The sequence below is a fragment of the Notothenia rossii genome (assembly GCF_949606895.1).
Source record: "Notothenia rossii genome assembly, chromosome: 5".
Taxonomy (NCBI): Eukaryota; Metazoa; Chordata; class Actinopteri; order Perciformes; family Nototheniidae; genus Notothenia; species Notothenia rossii.
In genome coordinates, this window is record NC_136903.1 from 12,032,040 (window position 1) to 12,045,491 (window position 13,452).

General features: G+C 39.0%; 2 protein-coding genes across 3 annotated transcripts in view; one reads left to right on the top strand and one right to left on the bottom strand.

The window, feature by feature from the left end:
- The window catches only part of LOC307040570 (A disintegrin and metalloproteinase with thrombospondin motifs 20), an 82,834-nt gene that overhangs the window by 56,532 nt on the left and 12,850 nt on the right, over positions 1–13,452 (top strand). For both annotated transcript variants that reach the window (XM_079683536.1, XM_079683537.1), the window contains 3 exons: positions 407–676; positions 2,340–2,501; positions 2,879–3,055. In XM_079683536.1, coding sequence (XP_079539662.1) covers positions 407–676; positions 2,340–2,501; positions 2,879–3,055 — 609 coding nt within the window. The remainder of the gene's footprint in view (positions 1–406; positions 677–2,339; positions 2,502–2,878; positions 3,056–13,452) is intronic.
- Positions 5,957–12,899, bottom strand: LOC307040579 (uncharacterized protein). Its single transcript, XM_079683555.1, has 3 exons — positions 12,375–12,899; positions 11,446–11,499; positions 5,957–8,892 (listed from the first exon to the last, which is right to left on the bottom strand). The coding sequence occupies exons 1-3, from the start codon at positions 12,578–12,580 to the stop codon at positions 8,844–8,846; spliced, it is 309 nt and encodes a 102-aa protein (XP_079539681.1). The 5' UTR covers positions 12,581–12,899; the 3' UTR covers positions 5,957–8,843.

Consider the following 13,452-nt stretch of genomic DNA (forward strand, 5'->3'; position numbering starts at 1 on the left):
ATGAAGTCCTTTAAATGTCAAAGCCCACAGGATAAAGTCTTAAGTTGCTTAAATGCATGTCATATTTAGTAGATCTTTACTCCTGATGTTTCCACAGTTACAGACGTATTGGGCTAGATATTATGAATCAATACTTGGCAGGTGCTACAAGTACTCAAATCACCTCAGTTTAGTACACAGTACTCATAGTAATGCAGACCATCACATTTGGTATATTCTTTCATTGTGACTTCTAACTTTGTGCGATATCTAGCATGCAATTTATCGGAATTCGAGGATTATTAATTATTTTATTTCATTCAAGATTAAATGACATGACTCAATTGTTTCAAATGTTCTTTGCTTGTAAAATGTAGTTCCCCCCTCCCTCACCTTAGATTTTAACACCTTGCCTCCCTCTCCCCAGTGTTCAGTGACCTGTGGCGCTGGAAGAACCACAAGGCAGGTGGTCTGCTCTAACTACCACCAACCTGTGGACCAGTCTTTCTGTGACCCCGATGAGAAACCTGCAACAGAACAAGAGTGTACCGGTGCACCTTGCCCCCCCCCCTACAACCGCCAGCGCATCAACGACCAGCCATACGGATATCCCCAGGACCCAGGACGCCACCCCGGGCACAGCAGCTGGAACGTGCCCTCAGCAGACAACCAGTGGAGGACCGGACCCTGGGGCGCAGTATGTTCAGCATGTGATCTTTGGGGAAATGGGGCTGTGCAGAAGTGTTTTGTCTTTAAGCAGATTTTGTTTTTGAGAAATAGCAGTCCGAATTTGCATAATTTGCTCGTCAAGTGCAGGAAACCACTTCAGATCATCACATGGAGCCTTGTAAATATTCCGTATTGGCCTTTCATAAGACAGCTAGTACTTTTTTTTTTTAAATGTTTTTTTATGTTTGACCGGCATGGTTCATAGTATGTGAGGTGTTGTCATGAAGGATTGAGTGTGTCTGTCTGTAAACACATTCTTGTGAACACACTCACTTGAAGGTAGCAGATGTTTTCATTTCCCAGGGCAGAGGGCCATACATGGTAAAGGACTTTACAAACAGCAGCAAGGGACAGGTTGCAACTCATACTAGGCACTGCAGAGTGAATTTATATGGTGTGTTTGTATAGACACCTAGGAGCCTATTTCTGTGTTTCCATGAAAAAATCTAAATTACCTCCAAGGTAGAGACTAAAATGGATTAAGCACGAACAAACCCAAATGGTTCGGCAGTTTAGGCGCCTAATTATCTTAATGTCCTTGGCCTTGAACATATAGTGCCAGGCACTATGTTCTTTTTGTCAGGCTCAATTATTTTGATTCACCTTTTAACCGAGTCAGGCATTGTTACCGCTGAACTGAAACTGCTAATGCCAAAATTGGGGCATTTGTGCGGTTGGGGTTGAGTTGTTTTTTCCTGCATGGTGCAATTTGGCATCATGTTTGCCATGAAATTGCACTTGTGAACCCAGACCAGACCATTATCGAAACACTAGAGCTAAGAACTCTTCTTGGCTTTAAAAGAGCATAGTTTACATTTTTAAAGTTGGCGCTAAATTCACTCTTTACCTAATAAGCACAAGTTAGTTAACAAATGGCTGTTACTCCCCCTGGTTATTTCACAGTGAAACTTTATTTTAGAGATGAACTTTGTGCCTTTTGGAAGGAGATAGAGGATTTTTTGGGGGGGGGTATTTTTCGAAAGCCATGAGAACAACATTGTTCTTCTCTCCAAATCCTCCCCAGCAGAGGCATTCATCCCAGCACTGTTCAGTCTCACTCTCTAAAGCTGAGTGGAAGCAGTGCTGTTCAGGCTCACTCTGTGCTGTCCTCCCTCACATTTAGAGAGCGTTGAATGTGCTCACTCCCATTCACAGTGGGGATGTGTCATTTTAATTGGATGCAGAGTGTACCTACTGCTCTGTTCAAGGCTGAGTTGTTCAGTCTTTGAGATTGTCCTTCATGGACTGATGTTTTCAATCATTAGGAGATCATTTTGAACAGCGTTTAGTCTGGGTTACACTCGGGTTAATTCAACATAAGAGGTTGTTATGTTTATTGTGTTTTTTCCTGTTTACATATTACATTCAATATGTGTGCCTGCTTTGTTTTTGGTTTAAAGGCCTTTTTATTTTACTTTGACTCATTTTGTTTGCTATTTCATTTGTCACTTTCGGTTCTCTAAAAATATATGATTTGAAAAATTGTACTTGTACTATAATGTGACCCCAAATAAATAAAGAATTAAAATAAATAAATAAAGAATTAAAAAAAATAAAAGAAAGGCCTTTTATGAACACAGTTTCTGTTGACCTATGTGTGTTTCCTCATTGACACCCTGTTTGCTCCGCAGTGTTCGAGTACCTGTGCAGGGGGCTTCCAGAGGCGAGTGGTGGTCTGTCAAGACGCTGATGGACGCAGCAGCAGTTACTGCGATGAGAGGGTCAAACCTGCCGAGTCCAAGAGCTGCGACTCTGGACCCTGTCCGCTGTGGAACTACGGAGTATGGGGAGAGGTGAGATGATACTTAGAGTTTCATTGTCATTCATTTTGAACTTCAATAAATATACATCTTTTGTGTTTTATCCTAATTGTCAGTTAAGAAATTCTCCATTGAAGAGATACATACATTACGACATACATTATGACACTATCATTCAATTCTATGATATTGTAGTAGTTAGAGACTCATTTTTGTCGAAAATAGAGACGAAAAGCATTGGTAGCACCATAGTAACACACTGACATTGTCCCCTTCTGTTATTGAGTTAGTGTGAATGTAAAACATCACAACAACAACAAATGCTAGTGTTTAACCAGAGACAATGTTGAATTATGTACTTTCCGCTCAAATACATGCATTAATAAATGTCTTTTGTTTGCTTACTTCAGTGCACTCAGACCTGCGGTGGAGGACGGAGGACTCGCCTGGTGGTTTGTCAGAGGCCCAGCGGCCAGAGGCTCAACGACTACAACTGTGACATCCTGGACAAGCCCCCCGACATGGAGCAGTGCAGCCTGCAGCCCTGCCCAGGCTCCGCCTCCTGGCACCGCCGACCCTGGAAGCCGGTACGATAGTACTCACTCGTTTTCCTCCAACACTTATCTTCCTCACTGAGGGTGCGTCACTGTGAGTAGACATGGTGTGTGCTAAAATGACTTCAGACGATGTGTACTGAGTGTGTTTTTAGCCTAAAACTGTCGGAGACGCTGCAGTGAGCGCTGGCTATATAGCGCAACTGTAGGCTAGCTGGCTCCAGCCCACCCAGAGCTTGCAGTCGCATGGTGCTGATTAGAATCCAGAAAGAAAAGCACAAAAACACAATGCTGCTCCACTTAAGGGATCATTCAAAACACATGGGTCCCATTTTAAGCAGAGACTCCAAATTAAGACCTATAAATCAGGACAGTGTTGTCCAACAATGCCATATATTTGCAGAGGCATGACTTTGGAAAATATTTATTTCATATATGAGGCGTGAAGTAAATGTTCTTTGTGGTTATTGCTGTCTTCACCCTGTATCAGAAGTACACAAGTGTATATTTGTGTATAAGAGTTAATATTATGACCTTTATTGAACAGCAACAAAGGACTGTTGTTGTATGTTGTATGTGTATCTATGTACAGTATGATTTATTTTTCAAGTAGCTAGTTTTCGTTACTGAATATTCTATTTAATATTTTTGATGGTGCTCTTGGTCAGACCTCTCGTATCTCTCTATGAGTAAATACAGTTTGTACAGAGGAATATATTTTCAATCCGTGTTTCATTTGTGTTTTTAATAATGTGTTTTTTACTTATGTTGAAAAGCAATTTAGTATGTCTCAATGTCTTTCAGGATAAACTACTTCAGTGTCCCACTAAAACTATCGAACAAAATATATAAATACATCTTTAAACATATCGTAAATAAAAATGGCCTTAAAATGCTGAATTATTGAAAAACAAGCATTATAGGAAAGCATTCATTGTTATTTTAAGTTTTAATTAAGTATATTTTACATAATATGATGCAGTCTTTATCATATAGGAAAACAGTAACCGTAACTATACTGTACCATTCAGACATATTTCTTCATCCAGTTTCTACATAATATAAAAAAAGAAGAATCTTTTCACAAACCAATAGGTTGTCATAATACATTATTTTATAGTATGTGTTTATCCTAATGTGATTTCTGGGACAGGAAGTCAGTCTTAGGTTTGATCCAGCTGCAAACAGCAGCATGAACAAAACATTCAAATGCAATTTATACTCATATTCATAAGGTGCTAAATACATGATATAATGGTGCATAATCGGTATCATGAAGATAGTGTTATCATATTTCCAGGTTTAGAATAATTTGTATTTATTCTGTGAATGGTCGGCAGCATCAGTGCAGCATTTTTGAAAATAAAACTGTCCGTGCAGTAAATCTTTGGGTTATCATTGAGCCGTTCTGTTTCAGCCTTCATCGCTGTCCATAAAGCAAGCACACAAATACCTCCTCCTTAAAAAGTCAGAGTCATTTGGTGCTGTCTCTTTTTTTTCTTCCTTTGGCCAGTTTTTGTATTTCTGAAGGAATTTCTTTTTCAAATGAAACGTATTTATTTGTTTACAATAGATTATTAATTGCTGCAGCTTTAATGTCTTGTTCCAATTTAAATTAAAGTAACACTTTACTTGAATTATTTGTCATTATACACACATGTCACCTGAACACTACTGATTGGAGCCTTTTACAGTATGCAAAGAGAGGACCAACAGTGTGTGCACTGTGTTACCTGATGCCAGTTCAAGAGCAATAATATAGGCTAGTTTAGTCAAGTACACATTCAGAATCTACGAACAGCTTTGTTTTCCATCTGTATATAAAATATGTTGCTACTGGGTCAGGCTAGCTGATGGAAACTATTAATCCTTGGCAGTTTACAGCATCACAACGTCATAAACAGCTGAATCCCTCAGGCTAGTCCTCTTATAAAAAAAAAAAAAAGCGTGAAGAACAGATTTTATGCCAATAATATTGCCAAAAGAAGCTTTCAAGCAACACAACACCAGCTGAACATCTTTGGTTTGACTAAACTCAGTGGATTAACCCTTCAGCTTGCTGTAGTGATGTAGAAGTGTACTTCAGGGTGTGTCAATACACCATGACTTCAATTTAGGCACAGGGGCTTTTAAGATACTGCTATTTCCACAGGGTATGAAGTTACATTTTGAGGTCAAATCAGAGTTCAAGAGCTCTGTGGCTACTTATCCCAGTAAATGTAAATCTTACACTTAATGCAGCAGCAGTACTTTTGCCATATATAGTCTGAGCACTTTTAAAACTCCTAAACTCTGACACTTTGCAGCTTCAGGCACCCAATTTGTGACCAGTTTTCAGATGTGAAAATTATGTGAATTATACCTGGGTTAAGGCAATTATCATGACACATATTTCAGGTGAAGTGTTGCAGTGGGGTCTGTATTCATGTCGGCGTCCTCTCAGTGAGGATGTGTGCCGTCTCCTTTTTTGTGCCTTTGTATTCCTCGCTGTCATTTTCAACCAAGACTTCCACTACAACCAAGACTCCTCAGCCATGGCAGGTTCACTCCCACTTATTTTTCTACCCTGTGGTGCAACGTTGCCGAACTCAAGGGGGCAACTCTACTTTTTTTTGTTGCATATTTTGGTTGGTTGTTGTTCTTTTTGCTATTTATTTCATTCACATGCAAAATACATAAACATGTTGAATTAGCTTTTCCCATTGTAAAGATTATTAAAGAAACATAACTGTGACATTTGTGTTGTTTCTCAATGCAACATTTTGCTGGCAAACAAAATACAGCACTGCGCCTTTTAACAACTTCAGCCTGCACCTAAAGGAAGAGTTCAATATACACTCGGTTATGAACACATATCAATCCTTTAGACGTCGCTCTGGGGAATAGCCTCACAAGTTAGGAAAGCAAAATAAGACACAGTTCAACACAAAGTAGTAACACTTGGAATATAGTTTATTGCTTTAACAGGGGAACAGTTGTTGACACAGCAGGAGTAACTGCACATACAGTAATTTCAAAGTACACTAGAGTGCTCCAGTAACCCGTGGGCACGCCATACCGTACATGCAGCAGGTTTTATACAGTGTATAGTGTGTAGGTTAGATATAAACAGCTCTTATAAAAGACTTGACTTGTAGGTGATTATGTGGTCTTTTGGTATTTTAACTTCAATTGACTTTATTCTGATTGGCTCCCAATATGTAATTCTGTCTTTCGGGGCACACTTTGAATTTGTCTCTATAGTATCTGTGGTACTTTACATACTTCTGCATAATTTAATTAAATAAACCCCACAGGCCTTTTCCTTTAATGCGTTTTATTTAGTAATGCCCCTGGAGAAAACATATACAGCCCAGCTCCAACTTTGGCGTTGGGTGGCACATCTGTTTACAATTGCATTAATAGAGCTCTCTGTAATGCATTTGGCCGGACCCCGACAGAGTATAACTTTTACTACAACAATAATTGGTATTAATGCATGCTGGCAAGGGTTGTTTAGAAAACCAAAGGCAAGCCCTGAAAAGCCAGTGTTTACAGAAAACTGCTGATTGAGTTATATTTGGTATTGTAATGAGGTCCTTCTTTGAAGTATAACACACACTTTTTGATGTGTTAGAAGTAATGTCGAGCTCAATAGTCCAATCATGGAATAAGTCAAGTTAATACTTTACTGTAAGATGCGACTCAAAATAGGTCCATATCACTTTATTCTACAATAAGGAGCCTCAAATGAACTAGCTACACTGAAGCATACAGTCATAATACAGCTCTAAATAAAGCAACAGTAAAGTTTACATGAGATTAAACTAAATCATTAGACTAAAATCAGCCACTAACATCAGATCTCAAATCAGCTTTAAACATGCACCATCTATCATAAAGTACAGGAAACCATATTAACATTTTCAATAATTACAAATCAAATGTAACATTGTCTAAATGGCAAATGTTGGGAAACTAGTCAACTTTGAGAGACCAGATGATGATAAAAAGGTCTGGGGGCTTGTTTTACATAAACATGTCTTCAGAGAGTTTCTTACCTTACAGTATGTAATGGCCTCTTCTGTTGGTAGTATCTCCATATTATCTCTCCATGCTAAATAATAACACTTTTGCAACAGTAATATCACACCAGCAGTAGCTCAATAAAAATGATTAATGCTTTATCCTTCATTTTTTCAATTTTCTATCAAATATATTCCTAAATCTCACACATGAAAACACAAAGGATTCTATATCATTTTATTAAGTTCAAAGTAAGAAAGTAGCTAAAACATCTCCCACCCAACAGACACCATTGCTTGTAATGCGTTTCAGCCAAGATCTTTATTCAAATAAACTTAAATACTTGTACGTAACCATGGAAATGGTTTATTAATAATTATATACCACCATCCTTAGAATATTCACAAATCAAATGCCCATTGCTTTCCTCATTTAATCATAAAGACTAATATTAAATGTTGAGAAAGTCAAAATTGTCCCCAAATTATTATTTCAAATGCAAATAAGTAATTACTTTATTTAAAATATTAAAACAATTCTAAATAATCTACCACATTGCCCTTTGGACCTTTAATTGTCTCCAATCTTGCAGAGACAGCTTAAAAAACAAGTAAATAAAGCTTATTTTTCATATATGAAGAAGAATAGACACAAAACAATTCTCACATTTATTGCAAAAAACATATGATGGCAGACACATTCAACACAAACTGTCAGGAATGTAAATATCATTAATTAATGGTAATTACCTTAAAAACATGTCGATGTCAAACGGCAACAATACGGCTGTGTGTGATCAATTGGCAACCAAGGCACAATTTTAGTAATTTATGCCTGTTTGTTGCTAACAAAAACATACCGTTTCCTGTCCGGGGTGGGTTTCCCATGGAGGGGGATCGCAGTTGAGCGTCTGTGAACTAATCATGCTGCTTCAAATGAAATCCACATGCACAACATTGACATACTTGACTTTGGCCTGAGGGCAGTGGACAACAACACGTTCCAAACCTGTCACCCTTGGGTCAGGTGGTCGTGACATCATTGGGCTTGTGTTTCCTGATCCTGCACATATGCCAGTCGAGAGTGAGCAATTGAAGCCATGTTGAAAGACCCCCCCCCACTCTTGTCATCACCAGCATGCTTCTTGTCATGGATTTAATTTATACTGGGAGTTAATGTTTCAATTCTGCCTTTGAGAGAAAGCTAGAATAGTTCAGTTGATGATTTGCTGGTTAAAAGTCAAGCGCTTGGGAGGCAGAAACCAGATGCTCTGAGATGTTATCTGAAGATTATAAATATTTGGATCACAGCATGGCTTTCACATTAGCAATGGTGCACTCTTTTGGGGTCAGCAGTCTAAAAACATGCAGATAGGTCTAACACATTACCCACTGTAAAATACATTATGTTTGCCAGCACTTGCTTAAAAGCCCATACATTTTTATTGTATCTTAATGAGCAGTTATAAGATTATATTCATGCTCTCTCTGTAGTCAAATTAAAGCCCCATCTGGAAAAGAATAAGAGATGACCTGGAACCAAAATGAGTTTGTGCAGAAGAAATTAGGAGAGGAGCTACGATGTAGATGTTATTTCTTTGGGGAGCAGATGCAGTAAGAAGAAATGAGAGGAGACGGGGCGTGAAAGTCTGGAAGCATTTAGGTTGGTCTACCCCAGACTGATGATGATGATGATGAGGAGCATGGCCTCACTTTGACACAGGTAGAGTGCGCCTGCTTTTCCTCAAGTTGTCGGTCAAGTATTATAAAGTGGTTTTAAGCTTCTCAGACTCCACTTGTATATTCTTCTCTTAACGTCAGACTCGACGGGGCCGGGTCCTGTTTGGGCCTGTCGATGCTATCGAGCTGATGGAGTGAAATGAAGTTAGTGGGACTCGACAGCTCTGTCAGCAAGCCCTCTTAGTGGTGAGACAGTGACAGATTGGGTGTTCAAACTCACTAACGGGGAGATAATCCTCTGTTTCAACCTCAACATACATGACTATGTGATGTTTTAGCTTTACCACAGAGGACAGGAGAATTTGCTTTACTTGTTTTGTACTATTTGAGTTCCTGATCTGTACTTTGCACCATCATTCAAGCTTCAGTCCACCCTTGGGTATTCCAATTGTTTTCCTGATTAATCGATTCATTATTTGCGTAAGGAAAATTGTTGTATATTGTTCAGACAGTTGAAAAACATAAATAAAGTCAAGTATTAAAAGCAATCGCAATTTTGGATAACACTGAAATATGAACTTCAATTCCCCAAAAGCTCCCTACGTCCAACTCCACTTGCATACTAGGTGTAGATGTAGTTGTAATTGTCTTTGTGTTGCATCACTTACTCTATATGTTATCTTCTTTTCCCCTGTAAATGTGAATGCAAAGCAATGATCATTCACTTCTTGGAAATGGTCCATACTTCCCTGTATACAAGCTGTGACAAGCTGGTTGCTATGACAGATTGGAAAAGCAGCTGTGTTATGTTTCGCAGGAAGAAGGACTTAGACTTGAATGTTGTGTGTCAAAGGTCACTGCTTTATACGTTTAGGGCTGCACTGCTGTATTTTTCCAATTCTGTCATCAAGAATGAGCTTTTCTCTGTATTTTCTATAGTCAGTCATCGCTTTAAACCTAGGTAGAGAGCAGTGCTGGATGTTTCAGTTCAACACGGTAATGGAAAAAGCTCTCAGAGTAATGTTTAGACAAACGGAGAAACTGGGCTGTTTTGTCATTTGGTTTTTACTTATTATATGGTTTCTTGGTGTATCTTTTCTGAGTGGTGTTGACTTAAAAAGGAAACTATGTTGAGGAAACTGTACATGCCTACTCAACTGGCTGTTTATTTAACTCTTTAAATATGGCACAGTCATACTCTGTGCAGAATATACTGTTTAGTTTTAGCCAATCGTAAGAGCGCTGCAGCTGACTGTCTGATTGACACTCCACTATTGGATGATTAATGTCGTAAAATCAACTTGTTGCATATGAAATTCATTACTTTACTGTTAGCAGAATACACATTTATTTCCGTGTGGGTATATTTTTATGTATTTAAAAAAACAAACATCATATGGTTTTTTAGTTCAAAGCATGTTGTGAGATTGGTCATGGTTAAAGTTAGTAATGGTTAGCGTGAGGTGAGTTACATCATTTCAATTTCACACTGCTCCTGTGCGTGGTTTCAAACAAGTCTGGCTATTTTGTCCTGATGGATAAAATATCTATAACTCTTGACATTCCTCTGCCCCATGAAGCCGCTCTTACCAGCTGTTCCCATGTTGACAACATGTGTTGTTTTGAGTTCTGTCTTTGAAACCTTCCTGCAAAACAAAACCATGAGCAGAAAAGCCTCCTGAATCTTCTTCATCTTTATTTTCCTCCCTTCTTTGTTTCTGATTTGCAATGTAATCTATGCACCAGAGGACATGCTGATACTGATTAAGCTATAACAAAAGACATGGCACTATCTTAGAGTGCATTCAGTTCCTAACTATTACGTCCTGCTCTTTGCATGATTTGTTGTTCAGATATGTAACATTCAGCTGGAGCATAGTTGACTAAATAGTGTGGTTAGCTTACAGCCTTGACACACTTGTAGCACAGGGTATAATTCCCTTCACGGTCTACACTTGCAAGTTTGTTCTTGCTCCGGGTCGACACTGAGCTCCTTTGAAAAGTCTATGTAACTGCAGTTAGCATATGCTTGGTATTACCATCCTCTTGCATTGCGAGCCTGCTGCAATGTGATTGGAATTTGACCTTGGCTCTCACATTATAAGATATGGTCTCACTTAGAATCAGTAAATATTGAACACATATTTAACAAACTCTTTTGCGGTCCGTGTTGCCTTTTAACATAATGTCGTTAATACTTTATAGAGCATTCATTCTATGCCTTCATGGTGTATATCACTAACTGGGCTGTACTCCCATTAGATTATTACATTTTTTTATACATTTTCCTTCAATGTGTAGCAACATATATAATAAACCAGCATGTCAAACAATAATCAAATACAGATATCTTTATCGATGACCCAGCTAAATGTGCCAAGCCTCTCATTATAATTTTACGAGTTCTTTTTTATTTATTGGCCCAATAAACCATTGTTTTCAAAACACACTGTTCTGCTTTTACGACCAAACAAAAAAACTTGTGTATTGTAATTATAGTTTTCATAGTAATACTTGTTTTCATGCAGTGCTTAAGGCCAGAGTGATAAGTGAGCAAATAAATGCAATTTAACAAATCCGTCTTGATCTTTGTTGGTTTTGTGGAATCCACCTTCTCTGTGGGAGGTACTGGTCAGTATTAGCTGCTTTGATAGCCACATTGGCGGAGTGACAGATATTTAAACCCCAGTGGAGTTCGTCTTCAATGCCTAACAGTTTCCATGTGTCCCATTGGCTTACCTGTTCTCAGTAATGCAGTGGGCGGGGTCATCTTGAGGTTGACGCCTGCCAGTCCTAGACAAAGGAGAGCATCTGATATAAGGCTGAACATTCGTTTTTTTTTAAAATAAATCTGTCTGTACGAAATTATATTTTTTAATATCCAGTTTTTCAGGGTTTTAGAATAGGGATAAATGAACTGGGTCGGGTTTAGCAGTCACTTATGTGATTTGTCTCAGAACTGTGAAACTATCAAATCAAGAAAGCCACTAAGTAGAGTCATTTAGAGCAGCGTGTTCATTACATTTGGATTTACATATAAATTATTTCTATCGCTGCAGACTTTCTGTTCTGCTTGGAGGAAACTCCTTTCTCAAAAGCAGTTGAGTCATCCCTTTTTTTAGAGTAATCCTCATTAGGCTTAGGTGAACCTCACAGGATTATGGTAGATCTAACCTGCCTAATCATGTGAAATTAATTGCTGGGACAACGTGGGCGGGCAAATCTGTCGTACAGCAAGAGTGATTATTTCCCATGTGACCAGTTGATTTATGTTTTAGTCAAGGGGATTTCCTTCATGTTAAAATAAGAATATTTCCATATATTCAAAACACTCACATTACAGCAACAGAGACAGAGAATAAAACAGTAGATACATACTTTAGAATAGCACTAACACAACTTGTTGAAACTGAATATAAGATACAGTGTAGTAAACTGATTAGGACATATAATTCAGATTAAGTACATGCCCAAAATACTATTATGATACATAGTATGCTTTTATATAAGCAGGCACTAACCTTCAAAGGACATGAAGTCATCCATTTTAAATATGACATTCTCCAAACACAGGCACCACTATTTTTTAAGCAAAGACAATAAAGCAGCTAAACGGTAACTTGTCACACTTGTAGCGGCTGAGAGAGTGATAAGTGGAATAGTCCTACCTGAGTGGCTGCTGCTGAGTGAAGCAGCCCAGCTGTACCTCGGTGAAGCAGAGGTCTCCGAGTCCTTGCCCTCTTCTTGCTCTCAGAGGTGAAGCTGTCCTCTGGTCCCACGAGCGGTGCCAGCTCTCTGCTCTGTGCGACCAGCCCTGATTAACTAATGGCTGACAGATGAGGTTGGCAGGGTGGAGGGAGGAGCACATCGCCATATAGCGTCTTTTCTCCCACCGTTCCAATGCAGATACAGTTCAGCTGGGGGAGCACAGCCCGTATGGCTGCGATTTCCTTTCTTCCTCCTTTTTTTTCTTTCTCTTTTTTTCTCCTCCTGCTTTTACAGCAGTAAGGAGGGGCTATCCCTCCGCCTCATCCCCCCTCCAACATGTTTGCCTGTCTCTGCTCTTGTCTGAGGTAGAGGGAGTTATCATTGTGAGTGAGTGTATGCGAATCTGCCATGCTCAGGAGAAGTCCGTCAGCTCCGGCCCTCGGCTTTGATGTTCTCCGTCAGCTGAGCCAGGAGCCTGTGTTTAAAATGCCTCGGTAATTACAATGTGCATGATGCATGTGTGTGCAGTGTCAACCACTGCCCACCACACACTTACAAATAAAAGGCTGGGGTTGACTTTGTTTAAAAAGTTCAAATAAAAACTTCATCCTCAGTAAAGTTTTTTTAAACAGGGAAAATTAATGTTATCTCCCAGAAACTGAAGTTAAAAAAAGATAGAAATCCAAGTACTTTTAGGTTTCTATGTTCCATCATCTGTAGTATGATCAGCACTATGAGCACACTGAAGAAAGAAATGTGTGTAATGTGTTATGCAACATTCTGAGATCATAATTAGAGGACAATGCAATATTATGTTTATTATCTGGACTGGAAAATATGCTAAGACAAAATGCAACTCTACTTGTCTTGTGTATTCGATTCCAGCACTCCATTTTTGGAGTGGCTTTGTATAGGGGCGCTCACTCGTCAAGCAGAAATAGCGGGCACCCTAATTGCTGTCTGGCCTCATGAGGACCGAAGACTCGAGAATATATTACCATCTGCGATCTCAGGCGAAGGCCTTTTTCAGAGCTGTCA